This window comes from Elephantulus edwardii, unplaced genomic scaffold, assembly GCF_000299155.1.
Source record: "Elephantulus edwardii isolate Elephantulus edwardi_28Jun2011 unplaced genomic scaffold, EleEdw1.0 scaffold00239, whole genome shotgun sequence".
NCBI lineage: Eukaryota > Metazoa > Chordata > Mammalia > Macroscelidea > Macroscelididae > Elephantulus > Elephantulus edwardii.
Genome location: NW_006399989.1, coordinates 2,048,309 through 2,067,420, shown reverse-complemented (window position 1 = coordinate 2,067,420; position 19,112 = coordinate 2,048,309). Strand labels below are relative to the sequence as shown.

At 40.3% G+C, this 19,112-nt stretch overlaps 1 protein-coding gene across 2 annotated transcripts in view; it reads right to left on the bottom strand.

Moving 5' to 3' along the window:
- IQSEC2 (IQ motif and Sec7 domain 2) overlaps nucleotides 1-19,112 on the bottom strand; it is a 358,697-nt gene that overhangs the window by 178,267 nt on the left and 161,318 nt on the right. Inside the window, exon 2 of one of the 2 annotated variants that reach the window (XM_006898888.1) lies at nucleotides 1,205-1,234. The exons of the other annotated variant lie outside the window; for it this stretch is intronic. Within the exon in view, the coding sequence (XP_006898950.1) occupies nucleotides 1,205-1,234 (30 nt within the window). The remainder of the gene's footprint in view (nucleotides 1-1,204; nucleotides 1,235-19,112) is intronic. 2 annotated transcript variants of the gene reach the window in all.

Below are 19,112 nucleotides of genomic sequence, written 5' to 3'. Positions count from 1 at the left end.
CTATGAGATGGATTGATTCGGTGACTGGGGTAATCGGGATGGGTGTGTCAGAGGCGGTGCGGTTGGCGCAGGATAGAGCAGGGTTTAGGGCTGTTGTCGCTATGAGTCGCAAACGACTCGATGGCACATAACAAAAACAACAATAACAAAGCTATTTGTATGGCAGTGGGTTAGGTTGTTTAGTTTCTGGTTGTTCTTTTTTCAAAGTCCAGTATCCTGGATGATATGACCTGGGCTGCTGCATATGATTGGACAAGCTGTGCTTTGCAAAGTGTTCACAGCCAAGAAGGCATGAGTAAGAGCCTTCTCTTCAATTTGTGCTATGCTCACAAAGTTGGGAACTCTTGTTAGGAGCTTCAGCAAAATAAAGAGGATGTTTTTCCAAATAACCCAGCCACAGGAATTGTCCTTCAAAGGAACATCTAGTACTAACTGTACTAATCCGATGCCCCTGCTTCCGGGATCTTTGGACTCACCTCATAAGCCCACCTCATATTCCTTTGAGTGAAAGCTTAGACTGATTTGTCCCTATCCTGACCTCCCATCATTATCAGAGAGTCCCTGTGCTTGACACTTTGTCTTTCTGAAGCTTCTGATTGGTTAAGTTCCTGGGAAATATACAAATACTTCATTACTACCCTAGTTTTGCTTCTGTGGCCCCAAGTGGCAGAATGATCACACTCTTAAGATTTATTGAAGCTTGTAAACATTTTTACCATGAATAAATTTTTTTACTTGTTATCATAATGTGTATTTCTAGTATTAAGAATGTGCCACATCAAAATGCCATCTAAACCCCACTCATTAGGACTTGCACAGTTCAGGGTGAAAGGCAAACTTTGAGCCAGGGAAGCCCAGTGTTTACTATGCCCTCTTTTCCTAGGAGGAGGATGTGGGGGAAAGTCCAGAACTGATCGATCTCTTTAGAGGCTGAGTCTTACATCTAGCCACCTTCTAGGAATAATTACAGTGTTCATCCAAGTTTCCAAGGGTCAAACAGATGGAGGAAGTCTTCAACCTCTTTCTCACATCAACCATATTTTCTCATTGCCTTCTCTGTTCACTTAATACTCATCCCTGGTGCCAATAAGAAGAATCCCTCTTGAGTTGATCCCCACACCTTGTCCATGAATCCTGAAGTAACAAACTAGGACCCCACTCCCACCCCATCTCCCAACTATTACTAAAGAAAGGAGGTGCTAACCTGACGGTTCTGGAATTCTCATCATCAGACCTGAAAGGAAAACAGAGGGGAGGAAAGACAGTCAGCATATCTTCTCTATTATTCTTCTCCCTGTCCCCTATACAGGGGATTGGAGCCTGATACACATAATAAAAACTAAGGCAAGGGTATTTCATGCAAAGAGAAAAATAAGTGCAAAGGTGGTGAGATGGTAAAGTACCTAGCATGTTGGAGAACAGAGAGGGTCAATGTGACTGGGATGGAGTAAGGGAAGAATGGCCAGTTGTTTTTGTTGTGTACCATAGAGTTGGAAATGACCAATAGCTGACCCTCTGGTAGGTTTTCAGAGGCAGTTAATTGCACAGGAGAAAATTGCCCATCCTTTCCCCACAAAGTAGCTGGTGGATTTGAACGACATGCCTTCAGGATTGCAGTGCAGCTTCTTGCCACTAGGTCACCAGAACCAACTAAGTGGAGCCTAATGAATCACAACCATGGGTATGGCTTTACTCTGAGTAGCCTGAGAGGCAGCCTGAAACTGTTGACAAGGGAAAAGTCTGAGCTTTAAACACATAGAGACCACAGCTCAGATATTGTGTTGGTTCTGCCACTTGGCATCCCTGTGACTCAGGCAAGTCACTTCACTTCTGAGCTGCATAATACCATTGGTATTATGAGGCCAATTCTCACAGACATGTTTTGATGATTAAACCCTTTGAAACCCAGTAGACAAGTGCCAGGTATTATTAATGGTACAGAAGAGTCTTTGTCAATTGCTTGATCCAACCTGTTTGTTTTCCAGGTGAAGAGAATGAATTCGAGAGCAAAAAAAATAAGCTGACTACTTGGTTCCTTTTTTTTTTATAAGGTTCATAGAAATGCCGCTTTATTGAAATTCTCACCCAATATACAATGAAAATTTTAAAAAGTATATCATAACTTAATTAAGTGAACTTTCACTTAAATAATCATAACAAATTGATGTTAGAGATATAAATGTATCTGATTAGGTTTGGTTGTTATTTTGTTTTCCCCTCCATGATTATGGCTTTCCTAGCTATTAAAAGTTTGACTTTGCTACATGGGTGGGTGGGGAATAGAGTGTGTTGGACTATTCACAAGGATATTGGCTAGCCGTGTCATTAAATTGAGTAGTCTCGGGAACAGAAATTGAGAGTCTCACCACAAGGTAAAAAGCAGCAGAGAATGGAGAGTGCAAGTCCTTCAAGGCCAAAGATTCCTTGCACCAGCCAGGCAAGGGCCTACAGGAGTAGCAGCCACAGCAAAGAACCAGAGACCTGACATAAGGCAGAGTTGACCTTGGGACTGCTACTCCATGGAATCAGAGCCTTCACCCAAGTTTGTTTGAGGTCAGGGGACCAGGAGGAGATGCCATAATTGGTAGGACTAAGAGTTTTGTTGGCAAAAAAACAAGAGTTTTGTAATAGTCACTTAAAGCCACAAGGCTGAAGGCTGAGGTGCCTGCAAGCACATTTTAGAAGCTGTCCTGAATGATTGTAACCTGCTGCCAACCTGAATTATAGCCTTTTGGCTTGATTTCTTTTTACTAAGTTAGTCTGCCCTCTTTGTTGTGAAACTCCCTCAGAGTCACAGAAAGTTGAAGAAAAAAAGAATGAAATGAGGAAATAAATAAAATGCGAACAAAACCTTGCCAGCTGCTCCTTCCTAAGGTGGATGGGAGAGAGAGATTAAGGAAGGGAGGGTTAAGAGAAGGTGCTAGTGTTTTGTGAGTGGGCAAAAAGAGGTCAGGGAAATTGAAAGCGAGAGAGTCTGGGGAGCAACTTTATTCTTCCCTGGCCTTCTTCCAGTTTCTTTACACCATCTCTTCCCCTCTCTCCTGAGTTGTACTAAAGAGGAGACAGATATGAATACATCAGAGGATCTGGCTTCAGGTGATAAAAACCCATGATCTTAGTGAGGTGCACAGTCCATCTATGGTCGAATGTGAAGCAAAAAGGACATAAGGAGAAGGAAGGTGAACTTCATAAGAGAACATTTGTTGAAAGAGTGAATAAATGATTAGCCAACGAGGTAGTGTGGGGAAGCATCAATTTGTTGAGGTTCAGTCAATGGGATGAATACAGACAGTCTAGATTCATCTTGCTTGGATTCACAATCAAAACACTCTTGGCACCAGCATTCAAGAATTAAAAAAAAATAATTGCATTGGGAAAACCTGCTGTCAAGATTTCTCCAGAGTGCTAAAGAGCAACAACATCAGTTTAAAGACTAAGGCACACCTGACACAAGCCATGGTCTTCTCATTTGCTTACTATGCAACTGAGAGCTGGACAATGAATAACAATGACAGAAGAAAAATCAATACCTTTGCGCTGTGCTGCTAGATAAGAGTAGTAAACATACCATGGACTACAAAGAGAATAAACAAGTTTGTCCTGAAGAAGGTGAAACTAGGTTACTCCTTAGAGGCAAGGATTTTCCCCCCTTTGTATTTATTTAGGTCTCTTGTACATAGGGTAGCTATGAGTCACAAATGACTCGATGGCACATAACAACAACATACTTTATTTATATTGAATGGTGTGAGAATGATGCTACATTAAAGGGAAACAATTGAATAGGTAGAAAAGTGTGATTAATTAACTTCCCTTGAGAAAGACTTCCTCAGATGTGGAATTCCTATCTTCTCTCCTATGCTAAGATATTGTGTGGCCAGTGCAAAAGAATAGCTTGAGTGGATAATTAAAGGAATAAGCTCGGTAACTCCATATGAGGGAACTTTTGTCAACATTAACAAAGCTCACACTGCCACTGTCAAAATGAACATACACACCAATCCTTTTCAGAGCTTTCTCTATATAGGGATAAAGAACTGGGAAGGTGGTCAAGAGATTGTATCTATCATCCTCCTCTACAAATGAAAGAAGAAATGTATCTACAGATGTAATCACTGGGCAGTTTCCCCTTAACTTAGTATCCTTACACACTCCTACAGCCCAGTCCAAAGACTCCTTCACCTCTATCTCCCAGTATTGTTTTCCACAGGTAAATGTCTCAATTCCCCATGAAGTAAAGTAGTGAGATCTTTCTAAATAAAAAGATACATCTTCAAGTTCAGAGTCATCATATGAGGAAAGGGTTTTGAAACTCCATCACACATACTTTAGGCATATTGTCATGGAGTCCTTGACTCAGGGTGAAAATAAAAACAAATCCACAAAACCCAAAACCACAACCTTGAGTCTACGCCATTGGCATTTAAAACCATAAGCATAGATTTGAGGCATTGAACACCAATAGACCAGATGAGTTGTGGAATGACATCAAGGAAATCATCCATGAAGATCCATGTCTCTGTCATTACAAAGACAGGAGAAATAAAAACAAAAGTGGATGTCAGAAACTAGACTAGAGTATAGATAAATCAAACAAAGAAAAAAAGACACGGAAATGAAAGAGCTGAACAGAAGATTTCTTTCTTTCTTTTTTATTAATTTTAAATTTACAGAGACTTGGATTTCCATTAATTCATTCATTGATGTACTTTTCTCCCTGGCCACCCCTCCCCACTCCAGTACACTCTTCTCTTTGAAAAGTAAAAGAAAAATTCTTTCATTGTTTTACAACCCCTCCCCTAAGGTCCACTCCAATATGCAGCCTTTGTTCTGGACTCCTGTCATGACAATAATACCTAAGAACATATCCCTTTTAAAGTTTTCTCCCTCATCTGTTTCAATGCAGTATACATTATTTATCCCATCTTTCTCAGTCTCCCCTCAACCCCTATATCAGTCCTGTTTTAGAACAGTGGCACTATGCAGTTTGTCCCTGTGTGACAGAGATATTTCACTCAGTATAATGTCCTCCAGGGTCACCCATCTTGAATAATATTGCATGAGTTCCTTCTTTTTCAATGAAGAGTAGTAGTCCATTGTGTGAATATACCACAACTTCTCTATCCATTCATTTGTTGATGGGCACTAAGGTTATTCCCAACTCCTTGCTATTGTGGACAAAGGAGCGGTAAACATGGGTGTCCATATATCTGCTCTGGTGGCAGTTATGGTCTCTTTGGGGTATATTCCCAGTAGTGGAATTGCTGGATCGAATGGTTTCTCTATTTGCAACTTTTTGAGAAAGCACCACACCGCCTTCCAAAGCAGTTGCACCATTTTACACTTCCACCAACAGTGAATAAGCGTTCCAATTTCTTCACAACCTTTCCAGCATTTGTTGTTTGCTCTTTGGTTAAATTTTGCTATTCTTACTGGGGTGAGATGATATCTCATAGTTGTTTTTGAATAGAAGATTTCAAATGGTAGTTCAAGAAGATAAAGTAAAGTAGTACAACAGAATGTGCAGAGAGCTGCATTTAGAGAATAAAGAGAAGAATTTGCTTGTCATTTCACAAGCTGAAAGAACTGAAAAAAATAAATTTAAGACTCAGATTACAATACTGAGAGATTATAGTTGTTGTTGTTGTTGTTGTTATGTGCTGTCAAGTCATTTGTGACTCATAGCGACCCTAGGTACAACAGCCCTAAACCCTGCTCTATCCTGTGCCAATCGCATGGCCTCTGACAGACCCATCCCGATTACCCCAGTTACTGAATCAATCCACCTCATAGAGGGTCTTCCCCTCCTGCACTGTCCCTCCACCCTCCCAAGCATGATGTCCCTCTCCAAGGACCTGTATCTCCTTACAACATGTCCAAAGTTTGTCAGACAAAGCCCCAGAATCCTTGCCTCCAAGCAGTAGCCTGGTTTAACCCTCTCTAGGATGAATCTGTTTGTTTTCTTGGTATTCCAGGGTACCTTCAATACTTTTCTCCAGCACCACAGCTCAAAGGCATCAATTTTCCTTCTATCTTCCCTAGTCATTGTCCAACTCTCTGATGCATACCAAGTGATTGCAAAGACCATGGCCTGTATCAGGCGCACCTTAGTCTCCAGAGAGACACTGTTGCTCTTGAGTACTTTGGAGAGGTCCCTAATAGCAGACTTTCCCATCGTGATAAGTCTTTTGATTTCCTGGCTGCTGGTGCCAAGAGTGTTGACCGTGGAGCCATGCAAACTGAAGCTGTGAACAATCTCAATCTCTTCGCCATCCATCCTGATGCTACCAATTGGTCCAGTGGTGAGAATCTTTGTCTTCTTGACATTGAGCCTCAGTCCATACTGAAGACTGCAGTCCTTGACCCTCTGCAGCAAGTACATGAGGTCCTCCTCGGTTTCAGCAAGCAGGGTTGTGTCATCTGCATAACGCAGATTGTTAATAGATCTTCCACCAATCCTGATGCCACACTTCTCCTCATAGAGCCCGGCCTCTCGGATAATCTGCTCTGCATACAGGTTGAAAAGGTATGGAGACAGGACACATCCCTGGCGTACACCCTTCCCAATTTTGAACCATGCGGTGTTACCTTGCTCTGTTCTAACGACTGCCTCTTGGTCCAAGTATAGGTTTCACATTAGCATGATTAAATGTTCTGGGATTCCCATTCTTCTCAGAGTCAGCCACAGTTTGTTAGGATCCACACAGTCAAACACCTTTGCATAATCAATGAAACACAGATAGACATTCTTCTGGTACTCCCTGCTTTCAGCTAAGGTCCACCTAACATCAGCTACAATATCCCTAGTCCCACGACCCCTTCTAAACCTAGCCTGGACTTCTGGCAGTTCTCTGTTGATGTACTGTTCCAGTCGTTTTTGGATAATCTTCAGTAGAATCTTGCTTGCATGTGAAATCAATGATATTGTTCTGTATTTTCTGCACTAAGTTGGGTCACCTTTCTTTGGAATGGGAACAAATATAGAGAGATTATAGAGGATTACAAAATCCTGAATGATCAAGGAAACATCAAAAGAAGATGGAGGGAATACACAGAGTCACTGTACCAAAAAGAATTGGTTGATACTGAAATATTTCAATAAATACCATATGATTAAGAGTCAATGATAGTGAAAGAAGACATTAAAGCTTCACTGAAGACATTGGAAAAAATAAGGCCCCAGTAATCAATGAGATATCAATTGACTAGTCTATGCCAGAAAATTTGGAGGACAGGTGACTGACTGGAAGAGATCCGTATTTGTCCCCATTCCCAAAAAAAAGGTGATACAATAGAACCTGGAAATTATCAGACAGGCAATAGCATTAATATTGCAAGCAAGCAAAATATTGCTGAAGATCACTTAAAAAAAAACCCAAAACCAAATACCAACCACACCAAAAACCCCAGGTAGAACAGTACATTGACAGAGAAATGTCAGAAGTTCAAGCTGGATTTAGAAGAGGCTGTGGCACCAGGGACATCATTGCTGATGCAAGATAGGTCCTGACTAAAAGCAGAGAATAACAGAAGAATGTCTATTTGTACTTTATTGATTATGCAAAGGCATTTGACTGTGTGGATCATAACAAATCATGGCTAATATTGAGAAGAATGAGAATCCTGGAACACCTTATTGTGTTCCATTTTACTGTGCCATTTTACTATTTGTACTATATTGAAAATAACCTTACCAGTATCCACACTGTTTAACCACTGTGCTACCAGGGATCCTTGTTTTTACTATTAAAAATCCCCACTGCTCTCAAGAGAATTCTGACTCAGAGTTGCCCTCTATCAAGTTTCCAAGACTGTAAATGTTTATAGATGGAGACTGACTACCTATCTTTCTCCCCCTGGAGCAGCTAGTAGGTTGGAATTACAGACTTCTGGGTTAGAATTCCAACATGTTACATATTATGTATACCACTAGAACTTCTTTCAGCTTCTACCTATTTCCCAATTCCAAAACTGGCCCTCCATTTTAGGCTATGTTGGAGCAGCACCCTACTCCTGAAACCTAGATTGTCTTAGGTATCTAGTGATGTTATAATATCAGAAATACCACAAGTAAATAGCTTTGACAAACAGAAACTTATTGAGTCCTGACTACCACCAAGAAATAAGAGGCAAGGACAAAGTGTATTATTTGGATGTGGAGTCCCTATACTGAAAATCTCCTTGATCCAAGACCTATGTCTTGGCATCTTGATCCAAGATGCCAAGACATAGGTAGATTTCCAGGGAATATTGGGCCCACATATGTTGAAAGAAAATGAAGATCTTCCTCCAGGGCTGACAGAGAGAAAATCTTTATCTCTAGTTGGTGCCCTGAATTCAGACACCTAGTCTCCTGAACTTTGAGAGACTCGTAGAATTCGTGAGACTATGGCCCTTGGTCATCTTTCTAGCTTGGAGCTGAAATCACCCCTACCACTCAACTTTCAGCCACTGTTGTTTTGTTAGGTAACGTCAAGTTGGTAGGTAACGACCCTATGAACAACAAATCTGAAACCCATGCTATCCTGTGCCATTTTACTATTTTTACCATTTTGCTTACTTAAAATAGTAAAACCTAGACTGCCTTGAAGAGTTTGTTGGCAGTATCTGATTGTCAAAGGCAATTCAACACTTACTCATCAAGTTGACTACAACTCATAGCAACTCTATGAACAACAGATCTCAAACTTGTCCTATTCTGCACCATCTTTATAATCTTCCAAGCATCCTGAAAAATCTACAACCAGGAGAGGATAAAATAGATAAATGGGACCTTCTAAGAATAAAATTCCTATGCACATCCAAAAACTTCTCCAACAGGGTAAAAAGGAAAGCCACAGACTGGGGAAAAATATTTGATATTTGACATGTCTGATAAGAGATTTATATGTAGAATTTATACAATATTCAAACACAACAACAAGATAAAGGTGAACAATGCAATTGCAAATGGACACAGGATATGAACAGGCACTTCATCAAAGAAGATATTCAGATGATGAACAAACACATGAAGAAATATTCAAAATCCCTAGCTCTATGAGAGATGCAAATTAAAACGACTGTGAGATATCATCTCACCTCAGTAACAACAGCAAAATTCAACAAAGCAGCAAACAACAAATGCTGGCGAGGTTGTGGGAAAACTCCTTATTCACTCTTGGTGGGAGTGTAAAATAGTGCAACCACTGTGGAAGGCAGTATGGTGCTTTGTACATAAATTTCATAGCATCTTTATTCACCATAACAAGAATATGGAAACAGCCAAAATGTCCAACCACAAAAGAATGGGTTAGGAAATTATGGTACTTCACATAATGGAATACTATGCAGCAGGCAGGAGCAATGATTTTGTAAATTATTACATAACTTGGGAGGGACTGGAAAATATTATGCTGAGTAAACTAACTCAGGCCCACAAGGATTACATATGTATAAAACCAGTATTGTAGAATGAGTATAAAGATCCAAGAGGGGTTAGAGAGGGTGGAAACAGAGGGATGAGGATGTGCAGGGGAAGGGGGGAATTAATCATGGGGTTGTACAGTTTGATAGGGGCAGGGTGAGGAAATTTGAAAGAATTTGTTCTTAAAAACAATATTAGAATTTTGTAAATAAACTAGTAGAAAATCTTTTAAAAAATGGAAAAAGAAAGAAAAAAGTTGGAAATAGAAATACCATTTGACTCAGCTATTCTATTACTGGGAATATAAAGAAACTAGAACTGCCACCCTTGCAGATATATACATACCTATATTTATTACAGCTTTGTATACAATAGCAAAGATTTGGAAACAACCCAAGTTCCCATCAACAAACAAATGGATAGAGAAGCTGTGGTATATTCACACAGTGGAATAGTATGCGGCATTGAAAAACAAGGATTCATGAAATATTATACAAAATGGGTAGCCCTGGAGGACATTTTGTTGAGTGAAGTGTCTCAGTCACAAAAGAACAAATAATGTCTACATGATGCCACTGTTATAAAACAGGACTGACATCGAGTTTGCAGAGAAACTAAGAAAAGAAGGGATAAATAATGTACACTGCATTGAAACATGTGAGGGAGAGAACTGTTTAAAAGGGATATATGATTAGGTATTATCTGCATGACCAGAGTCCAGAATATGAGCTGCATAGTAAAGTGGACTGGGAGGCGGGGCGGGGGGGGGCGGGATTATATAACAATGAAAGTATTTTTTCTTTCTTTTCAAAGAGAAAAGCGAACTGGGGGGCAAGGAGAAAAATGTGCAGCAGTGAATGAATGAAAATCCGAGTTTTCTATAATCTTTCATTAAAATATCAATTTTTAAAAAGAAAGAAGAGAAGAAGGAAAGGTGTTAAAAAAAAGTAAAGTATTACAATGAAATGTGCAAATAGATGGAGTAAAAAATCAAAAGGGCCGAACTCACTTGGCATTTCTTAAGCTGAAGGAACTGAAGAACAAATTCAAGCCTTGAGTTACAATATTTAAGGGTGCTTTGGGAAAAATATTAAATTATCCAGGAAGCATTAAAAGAAGATGAAAAGAGTATACAGTCACTATACCAAATGGAATTAACTGACTCGGAATTATTTCATGAAACAATGTATGAGCCTGTGGTGATGAAGGAAGAAGTTCAAGCTGCCCTGGAAGAATTGGCAAAAAACAAGGCCCCAGAAATTAATGGCATACTAACTGACATATTTCAGCAAATAGATGCTGCCAGGGCTCATCTGTGATGAGCTCACCACATTGTGCCAAGAAATCTGGAGGGCAACCACCTGGCCAACTGACTGGAAGACACTGACTGGAAGACATTGATATTTGTTCCCATTTCAAAGAAAGGTAATCCATCAGGGTGTGGAAATTATCAAACAATATCATTAATATCACATACAAGTAAGATTCTGCTAAAAATTATCCAAAAATGACTGGAACACCACATCAACAGAGAACTAGCAGATAGTTGGGTTTAGAAGAGGCAGTGGTACCAGGAATACTATAGCTAATGTTAAATGGATCTTGGCTAAAAGCAGAGTGTACCAGAGAAATGTCTGTGTTTCATTGATTATGTAAAGATATTTGACTATGGATCACAACAAACTGTGGCTAATTCTGAGAAGAATGGGAATTCCAGAACACTTGATTGTACATATACTTGGACCAGGAGGCAGTCATCAGAACAGAGCAAGGAAACACTGCATGGTTTAAAATCAGGAAGGGTGTATGCCAGGAATGTGTCCTAACTCCATATCTTTTCAACCTATATGCAGAACAGATAATCTGGGAGACTGGGGTCTATGAGGAGGAATGTAGTGTAAGGCTCAGAGGAAGACTCATCAACAACCTGCGTTATGCAGATAACACAGCTTGCTGAAATTGAGGAGGACCCAAAGCACTTGCTACAGAAGGTCAAGGACTGCAGCCTTCAATATAGATTGAAGCTCAACATCAAGAAAACAAAGATTTTTCACCTTTTGGTCAAGTGGCAGCATCATGATAGACAGTGAAGATACTGAGATTGTTAACAACTTTAGATTGTTTGACTCCACAATCAACACTAGCAGCCAGGAAATCAATACACAAATTGCATTTAGAAAGTTTACTTTTGGGGACCTCTCCAGAGTACTAAAGAGCAACAATGTTAGACTGGAGACTAAGGTGTGCCTGATCCAGGTCTTTGAAATTATTTATTATATGTCATCAGTGACTGGGGTAATGGGGGTAGGTGTGCCAGAGACAGTAAGGTTGGCACAGGATAGAGCAGGGTTTGTTGTACATAGGGTCGCTATGAGTCACAAGCGACTCAACAGCACATAACAACAACATATTTTAAAAGCAATTTTTTTAAAAGCCTGTGTCCAAAAGAAAGGTAGAGTTCCCTGGGTGGTGAAAATTGTTAAGTGCTACCAACTGAAAGGTTAATGATGAAACCCACAGAGAGGTACCTTGGATTAAAGGCCTGAGTTCACTATCATTTCAAGGATCACAATCAATAAAAACTATACAGACCAAAGTTCTATTCAAAAACAAACAGTTTTGACATGAGTTGGAATTCACAAAGAAATGGCTCAGAAGAAAAGGCTGAGAATTGTTTCCAAAAGGTAACAGCCATTTAAAATCCTATAGTGCACACCCAGTTCTACTCTGAAACAAACAAGCACACAATGAGTTGGAACCATCTCGATGCAATTGGTATGTCCTTATAGCCAAAGAAAAAGATTAACCAATGGAAGTCAAGACTTTTAAAAGGATACTTATTGAGCAACTACAAACAGGGATCCTCAAAGAATTGTCCTGAAGAAAAAGAGATTGGGTACCTGGCACAGTGATCATACAGGTCTCTTCGAAAGGTGAGAACTAGGACCTGGGGCAGCTAGGCAATTTCTCTCCCTTGTCTCTTTTCTCTCCAATAGACAACTACTTTCTCAAACTTGTTGCTCAAAGAATATTTCTAAGGCAAAGATCAGTTGATATAGTTCTGCTTCAAATATTAATGATTCCCTATTGATCTTAGGACTAAGCCAAAGCTCTCTAAAACTCTTCATAACCTCAGCTGTCTCCTTAGTATATCTGATATTTGTTAATCATAACATTCCTGCTCTCCCTTTTATTTTAGAAATTCTTTTTCTATTATTGACTATGCAAAAGAATTTGACTGTGTGAATCATTACAAACTATGGCTAATATTAAGAATGAGAATCCCTGGACACTTAATTATACTTACATAAAATCTATACCTAGGCCAAGAAGCTGCTATCTGAATGGAGTAAGGGAATATGTATGATTTAAAATCAGGAAAGATTTGTGCCTTTCTCCATACCTATTTAATCTGTATGCTGAGCAGATGATTCAAGAAGTTGGACTCTATGAAGAAAAATGTGGCATCAAGATTGGAGGAAGTAAAAAAAAAAAAAAAAAGATTGGAGGAAGTCTCATCAACAAGCTGAGCTATGTAGATGACACAACCTTGCTTGCTGAGTCTGAGAAGGACCTGAGGCATTTGCTGCAGAAGGTGGTAAGGACTTTAAACACTTGCTGCAGAAGATCAGAGACTAAAGCTTTCAATACGGATTACATGTCAACATCAAGAAAACAAATATTCTCACAAGTAGGCCAGTAAGCAGCATTATGATAGTTGTAGAAAAAAAATAAAAATTGTCAATGATTTTATCTTACTTGGATCCGCAATCAAAACTCTTGGGATCAGCAGTCAGGAGATCAGAAGACATATTGAAGTGAATTAAGTTCACTCTCAAAGACTTCTCCACAAAGTACTGAGAAGTAAAGATGTCACTTTTAAGACAAAGATGTATTTGATTCAGGTATGGTCTTTTCAATCACTTGCTATGCATCTGAGGGAGCTCTGGTGGCCAGCTGAGAGATGGACAATGAATCAGGATGATGGAAGAATTGATGCCTTTGAGTTGTAGTGTTGCAGAAGAGTACTGAATATCCTATGGACTGCCAAAAGAACAAACAGACATATGTTGAGGAAAGTGCAGCCAGAGTGCTCCTTAGAGGCAAGGATGGTGAAACTTTGTCACACATAATTTCGTCATGTTACTGGGAAAGGCTATTCCATAGAAAGGTACATGATGCAAGTGGAAAGTCAATTAAAGACAGGAAGATTCCCAAAGAGATGGATTGACACAGGTTTAAGTGTATCAGAGATGATGACGATGGCACAGGATGGGATAGGTTGTTGTTTATAGGGTCACTATGAGTCGTACTCATCAGCACCAACAAAGTAACAACAAAGTAATACATGAACATGGTTTATTAAGTCAAATCATAAAAGGATTGTAACAGTCTCCTTGTGTACACGTAGTGATTTTTTCTGAATTTACTTTCCTATTTCTAAACTATATACTAGTATTATGAATTTTGAAAAAATTTTTCTTATGTATCCTTTTAAAATTTTTATTGTATTTTACCAAATACAAATATATAAATTTCAAGACAAACTGTACTATAAGAGTGATAATAACAATAACAAAACCCACAAATTCCCTGCTCTGTTCTCCTTATTCCCAATTCCTACTCTTACAAATAAACTATTTTCAACTTTTAAAACCGATTTTATATGTACGTACTCCTCATTTTTTCCTTTTTAAAAAAATTAATTTTAATGAAAGTTTACAGAGACTTTGGATTTCTATTCATTCATTGTTGCACTTTTCTCCCTGCCCACCCTCTTACCCAATTTGCTCTTCTCTTTGAAAAGTAAAGGAAAAATTCTTTCATTATTATACAATCCCTCCCCCCAAATTCACTCCACTATTTAGCGTTCATTCTGAACTCCTGTCATGAAAGTAAGACTTAATCATTTATTCCTTTTAAACAGTTCTCTCCCTCTTCTATTACAATGCAGTATGCATTCATTATTTATCCCCTCTTTCTCAGTCTACCCCCAACGCCAATGTCAGTCCCTTTTTACAACAGTAGCACTGACTGAGACATTTCACTCAGCATAATGTCCTCCAGGGTCACCCATTTTGTATAATATTTCATAAGTTGCTTGGGGTTTTCTTTGTTTTTGTTTTGGTTTGGTTTTTAAATTTTATTGGGAAAAACATGTTGGGGATACACAGAGGTGAGGGTTGGGAGCAGAAGGGTGAGAATGGGCAGGGATGAATATTGCAGGGATGAAGTTGCAAGGCTGCACAATTTGGTTGGTGGGGGAAGCAGGTGAAGGAAATGAAAAGGATCCAGTGGGGACCAGATGATTCAGGACAATGGTAAGCATAGTCCAATGATGATTGACAAACTGTCTTTTTCACTTGTGGGTTTCTCATTTAGGAATTGGGTGCAGATTCTCTGGCTTCTTCATGCTGAACAGGGACATTGATGTGAAAAAAGGGAAAGGGAGCACACTTTATCACTTTACTGGTGGTCTTGGGTTAAAGCTGCTTGCCTTCTTGTTCTGTTAGAAGATGTTTTCCTGACATTTACTCCCTTCTGGACTGCAAAGTGTTTTCCCAGGTGGGTTCAGTGGGGATGGCTGACTGAATCCTGAGGCTCTATCCTCCTTTGCTTCCTTAACTGGCAGTTTTATTTCCCTTTCGTCTCTGGAACTGGGTTCAAGGTCAGGTCTGGAGTAAAACTCAGTGTTAAGGTTACCTATAGAAAAGGGAGCAAATCTAGAGAGAACAAACTTTTGAGTTACAAATAGAAGGGCTTTGGAGGTGTTACTTATGGGTGCACTGGGGGAGAGGGTGGAGGAAAGTAGCCTCGATAAAATGCTCTGTATACCCTAGGCAGTTTTTCTACCCAGGGTCAGATGGTCAATCCGAGGGCTAAGGAGCTCACCCCAAGGGCTGGCCCTCCCCACCGCAGGCCGAACGCACAGCTTGCCCTACCACCCACCGGGGGCCGAATGAACCGCCTTCCCCGAGATTTGGATGGCAACCTTAGTGGGCTGGCACACTCCCCTACCAAATTCCTCCCAAGTCCGGACCCCGCACCTCACTGAAGACCATGTGGCCAGAGACAGATAGCCTCAATGCATCGCATCACCATTACCCCCCCAATAAGTGGTCATACTGTAATTTGAAGTAGGTGTCACTGCCCTCCCCCTTTATATGTGTAGAAGGGGACCTCAGAGTAGTGAACAGACCCCCCCCCAGGTCTAAACACTTCTTGACAAAGGCAGACAGCAGATCAAAAGATGCGATGCATTGAGGATATCTGCTGTCTCGGACATACTGCCACAGTAAAATGTTGTTGAGTTGTAGACAGTTCACAAACACTCTCATCAATCCATTGTACTGGTAATCTTCTTCTCTGGCCTGTCCAGGAAAACCCCATCCTGCCGCTCTGTCTCTTGCTGCTGCCATCTTGGCTCCAAGAATTCTCCCCAGAACCAGTCCACTCTGCTGTGGTGTGGAGGATCTCCTGGACCAGCCTGGGGGGTGGTGGTGCCTAACATCCATCACGGGTGAGCGGATCCCTGGGGTCCGGTGGTGGAAGCCTTATGGAGCTGCAGCTGCAGTGGTGTGGGCTCACAGCAGGGGGCTGAGAGCCACAGGACTCACCCATTCCTCCCTGGGAATCCTTGATCTCCTGATGTTGAACCTCGATCCTCTCCAAAGACCAGTCATCAAGTGTTTAACTGTTCAATTATCAATAAACAGAGGTCTTTAGAAGGCCATGGTGGCCCTCCTCCATGTGGTCCCCTGCTCTCGCAGCTTGCCAGGTTGTTTTCCACTGCCGCCACCATCTTGGAATCGAGTTCCTTGTTTTTCAATGCAGCATAGTTCCATTGTGTGGATATACCACAGCTTCTCTATCCATTCATTTGTTGATGCGCACATGGGTTGTTTCCAACTCTTTGCTATTGTGAACAAAGCAGCGATAAACATGGGTGTGCATATATCTGCTTAGATGTCAGTTATGGTCTCTTTGGGGTATTTCCCAGTAGTGGAATTGCTGGGCGGTGAAATGGTATTTCTATTTGCAACTTTTGGAGAAAGCGCTATACTGCCTTCCATAGTAGTTGAACCATTTTATACTACCACCAACAGTGAATAAGGGTTCCAGTTTCTTCACAACCTCACCAGCGTTGATTGCTTGCTTCTCTGTTGAATTCTGCTATTCTTACTGGGGTGAGGGCCTAGTGGCAAGAAGCTGCATTGCAATCCCAGAGGTTATTGTTATCCCAGACGTATTGCGATGGGAAAGTCTGCGGTTAGGGACCTCCCCAGGGTACTAAAGAGCAATGGTGTCTCTCTAGAAACTAAGGTGCATCTGATACAGGCTATGGTCTTTGCTATCACTTGTTATGCATCAGAGAGTTGGACAGTGACTAAAGAGGATAGATGGAGAATTGATGCCTTTGAGCATGTGGTGCTGGAGAAGAGTATTGAGGGTACCATGGACTGCTAGGAAAACAAACAGATTCATCCTGGAAAGTGTTAAACTGGGAGGCTCCCCGGAGGCAAGGATTCTGAAGCTCCATCTAACATACTTTGGACATGTTGTAAGGAGGGACCCATCCTTGGAGAGGGACATCATGCTTGGGAGGGTGGAGGGACAGCTCAGGAGGGGAAGGCCCTCTATGAGGTGGATTGATTCAGTGACTGGGGTAATTGGGATGGGTGTACTGGAGACAGTGCGATTGGCACAGGACAGAGTAGAGTTCAGGCTGTTGTACATAGGGTTGCTAGGAATCACAAGTGACTCGACGGCACATAACAACAACAACTGGGGTGAGATGATATCTCATAGTTGTTTTGATTTGCATGTCTCTTAGAGCTAGGGATTTTGAACATTTCTTCATGTGTTTGTTGGCCATCTGAATGTCTGCTTTGGTTAAGTGTCTGTTCATATCTTCTGCCTATTTTTCAATTGGGTTGCTTACCTTTATCTTGTTGTGGTACTCAAGTATTCTATAAATTCTAGATATACGTCCCTTATCTGACAGGTCATTACCAAATATTTTTCCCCAATCTGTGGCTTCCCTTTTTAGCCTGTTGGAGAAGTTTTTGGATGTGCATAGGGTTTTGATTCTTAGAAGGTCCCATTCATCTATTTTATCTTCTCCTGGTTGTAGGTTTTCCAGGATGCTTGGAAGACTGTTTATGTTGTGGATTAGGACTTCTGGGGTTCTTACAAGCTTTTCTTTAATGAAGTTTGTAGTCCTTGGTTTTAGTCCTAGGTCCATGACCCACTTTTAGTTGGTTTTTATGTATGGAGTGAGGTGTGGATCTTGCTTGAGTTTTCTGCAGATGGTTCTCCAATTTTGCCAACACCATTTGTTAAAAAGGCTGTCGTTTCCCCAATTAACTGATTTCCTCTCCTTCTCAAAAATCAGTTGACTATAGGTAGACAGGCTGATTTCCAGGGTCTCATTTCTATTCCATTGATCTATGTGTCTGTCATTGTACTAGTACCACGCAGTCTTGAACACCATGGCAGTGTAGTGGGATTTAAAATCAGGGAGTTATTTGCCTCCTATCTTGTTTCTCTTTTTAAGGATTGCTTTGCTTATTCGGGGTCTCTTTCCATTCCAAATGAAATTAGAGATTGTCTTTTTAATCTCGTTGAAGAATGGAATTGGTATTTTTATTGAGATTGCATTGAACGTGTAAATTGCATTTGGTAGTATTGTCATTTTCATAATACTGAGTCTTCCTATATACGAACAAGGGATATTCTTCCACTTCTCCAGGTATCTTTTTGTTTCTTGTAGTAATGTTTTGTAATTTTCTTTGAATAGGTTCTTTGTGCTTCTGGTTAGATTTATTCCCAAGTACTTAATCTTGTGATTAGCTATTTGATTTTCTTAGCTGTAATTCTGCATTCTCTGTCATTGTAGAGAAATCAAATTGACTTTTGTATGTTGATCTTGTATCCTACCACTTTACTTAACTGGTCAACTATGTCCAGTAGTTTTCTTGCTGAGTCTTTAGGATTTTCTAAGTATACAATCATATCATCTGCATAGAAAAATTATTTCACCTCCTCTTCGTCAATTTGGATACCTCTTATTTCCTTTTCTTGTTTTATTGCTATCGCTAAGACTTCTAATATGATATTGAATAGGAGTGGTGATAGCGGGCATCCTTGCCTAGTTCCTGTTGTCAAGGGCAATGCCTTTAATCTCTCTCCATTGAGAACAAACCTCCTCATTTTTTTTAAGAGACCAAAGTTTATTACTGATTGCCATGGGCTAATAAATAGGAAAGGAAATGAAGAGATGTTGTTAAAGGGATACTAGGTTTCTGTTAAGGATGATGGGAAAATTTCAGAAAAATAATGTCTATGTTTACACACAACATAAATGACATCAGATAGTTGAAACAATACCTATTTTGTTACATACATTTGATTGCAAAATTTTTTTGCTTTTATTTTTTTTAAATTTTATATTGATTTATTTACAAAGTTCAAATACATTGTTTTTCCCACTCAGTCTTCACCCCCTCTGTGCCTCCAACGCCCATTCTCATCACTCTGCTTCCACCCTTCCCCGCCTTGGATTTTCATACTCATTCTGGGTTATGCAGATGACACAACCCTGCTTGCTGAAACTGAGGAGGACCTCATGCACTTACTGCAGAGAGTCAAACACTGCAGCCTTCAGTATGGACTGAGGCTCAATGTCAAGAAGACAAAGATTCTC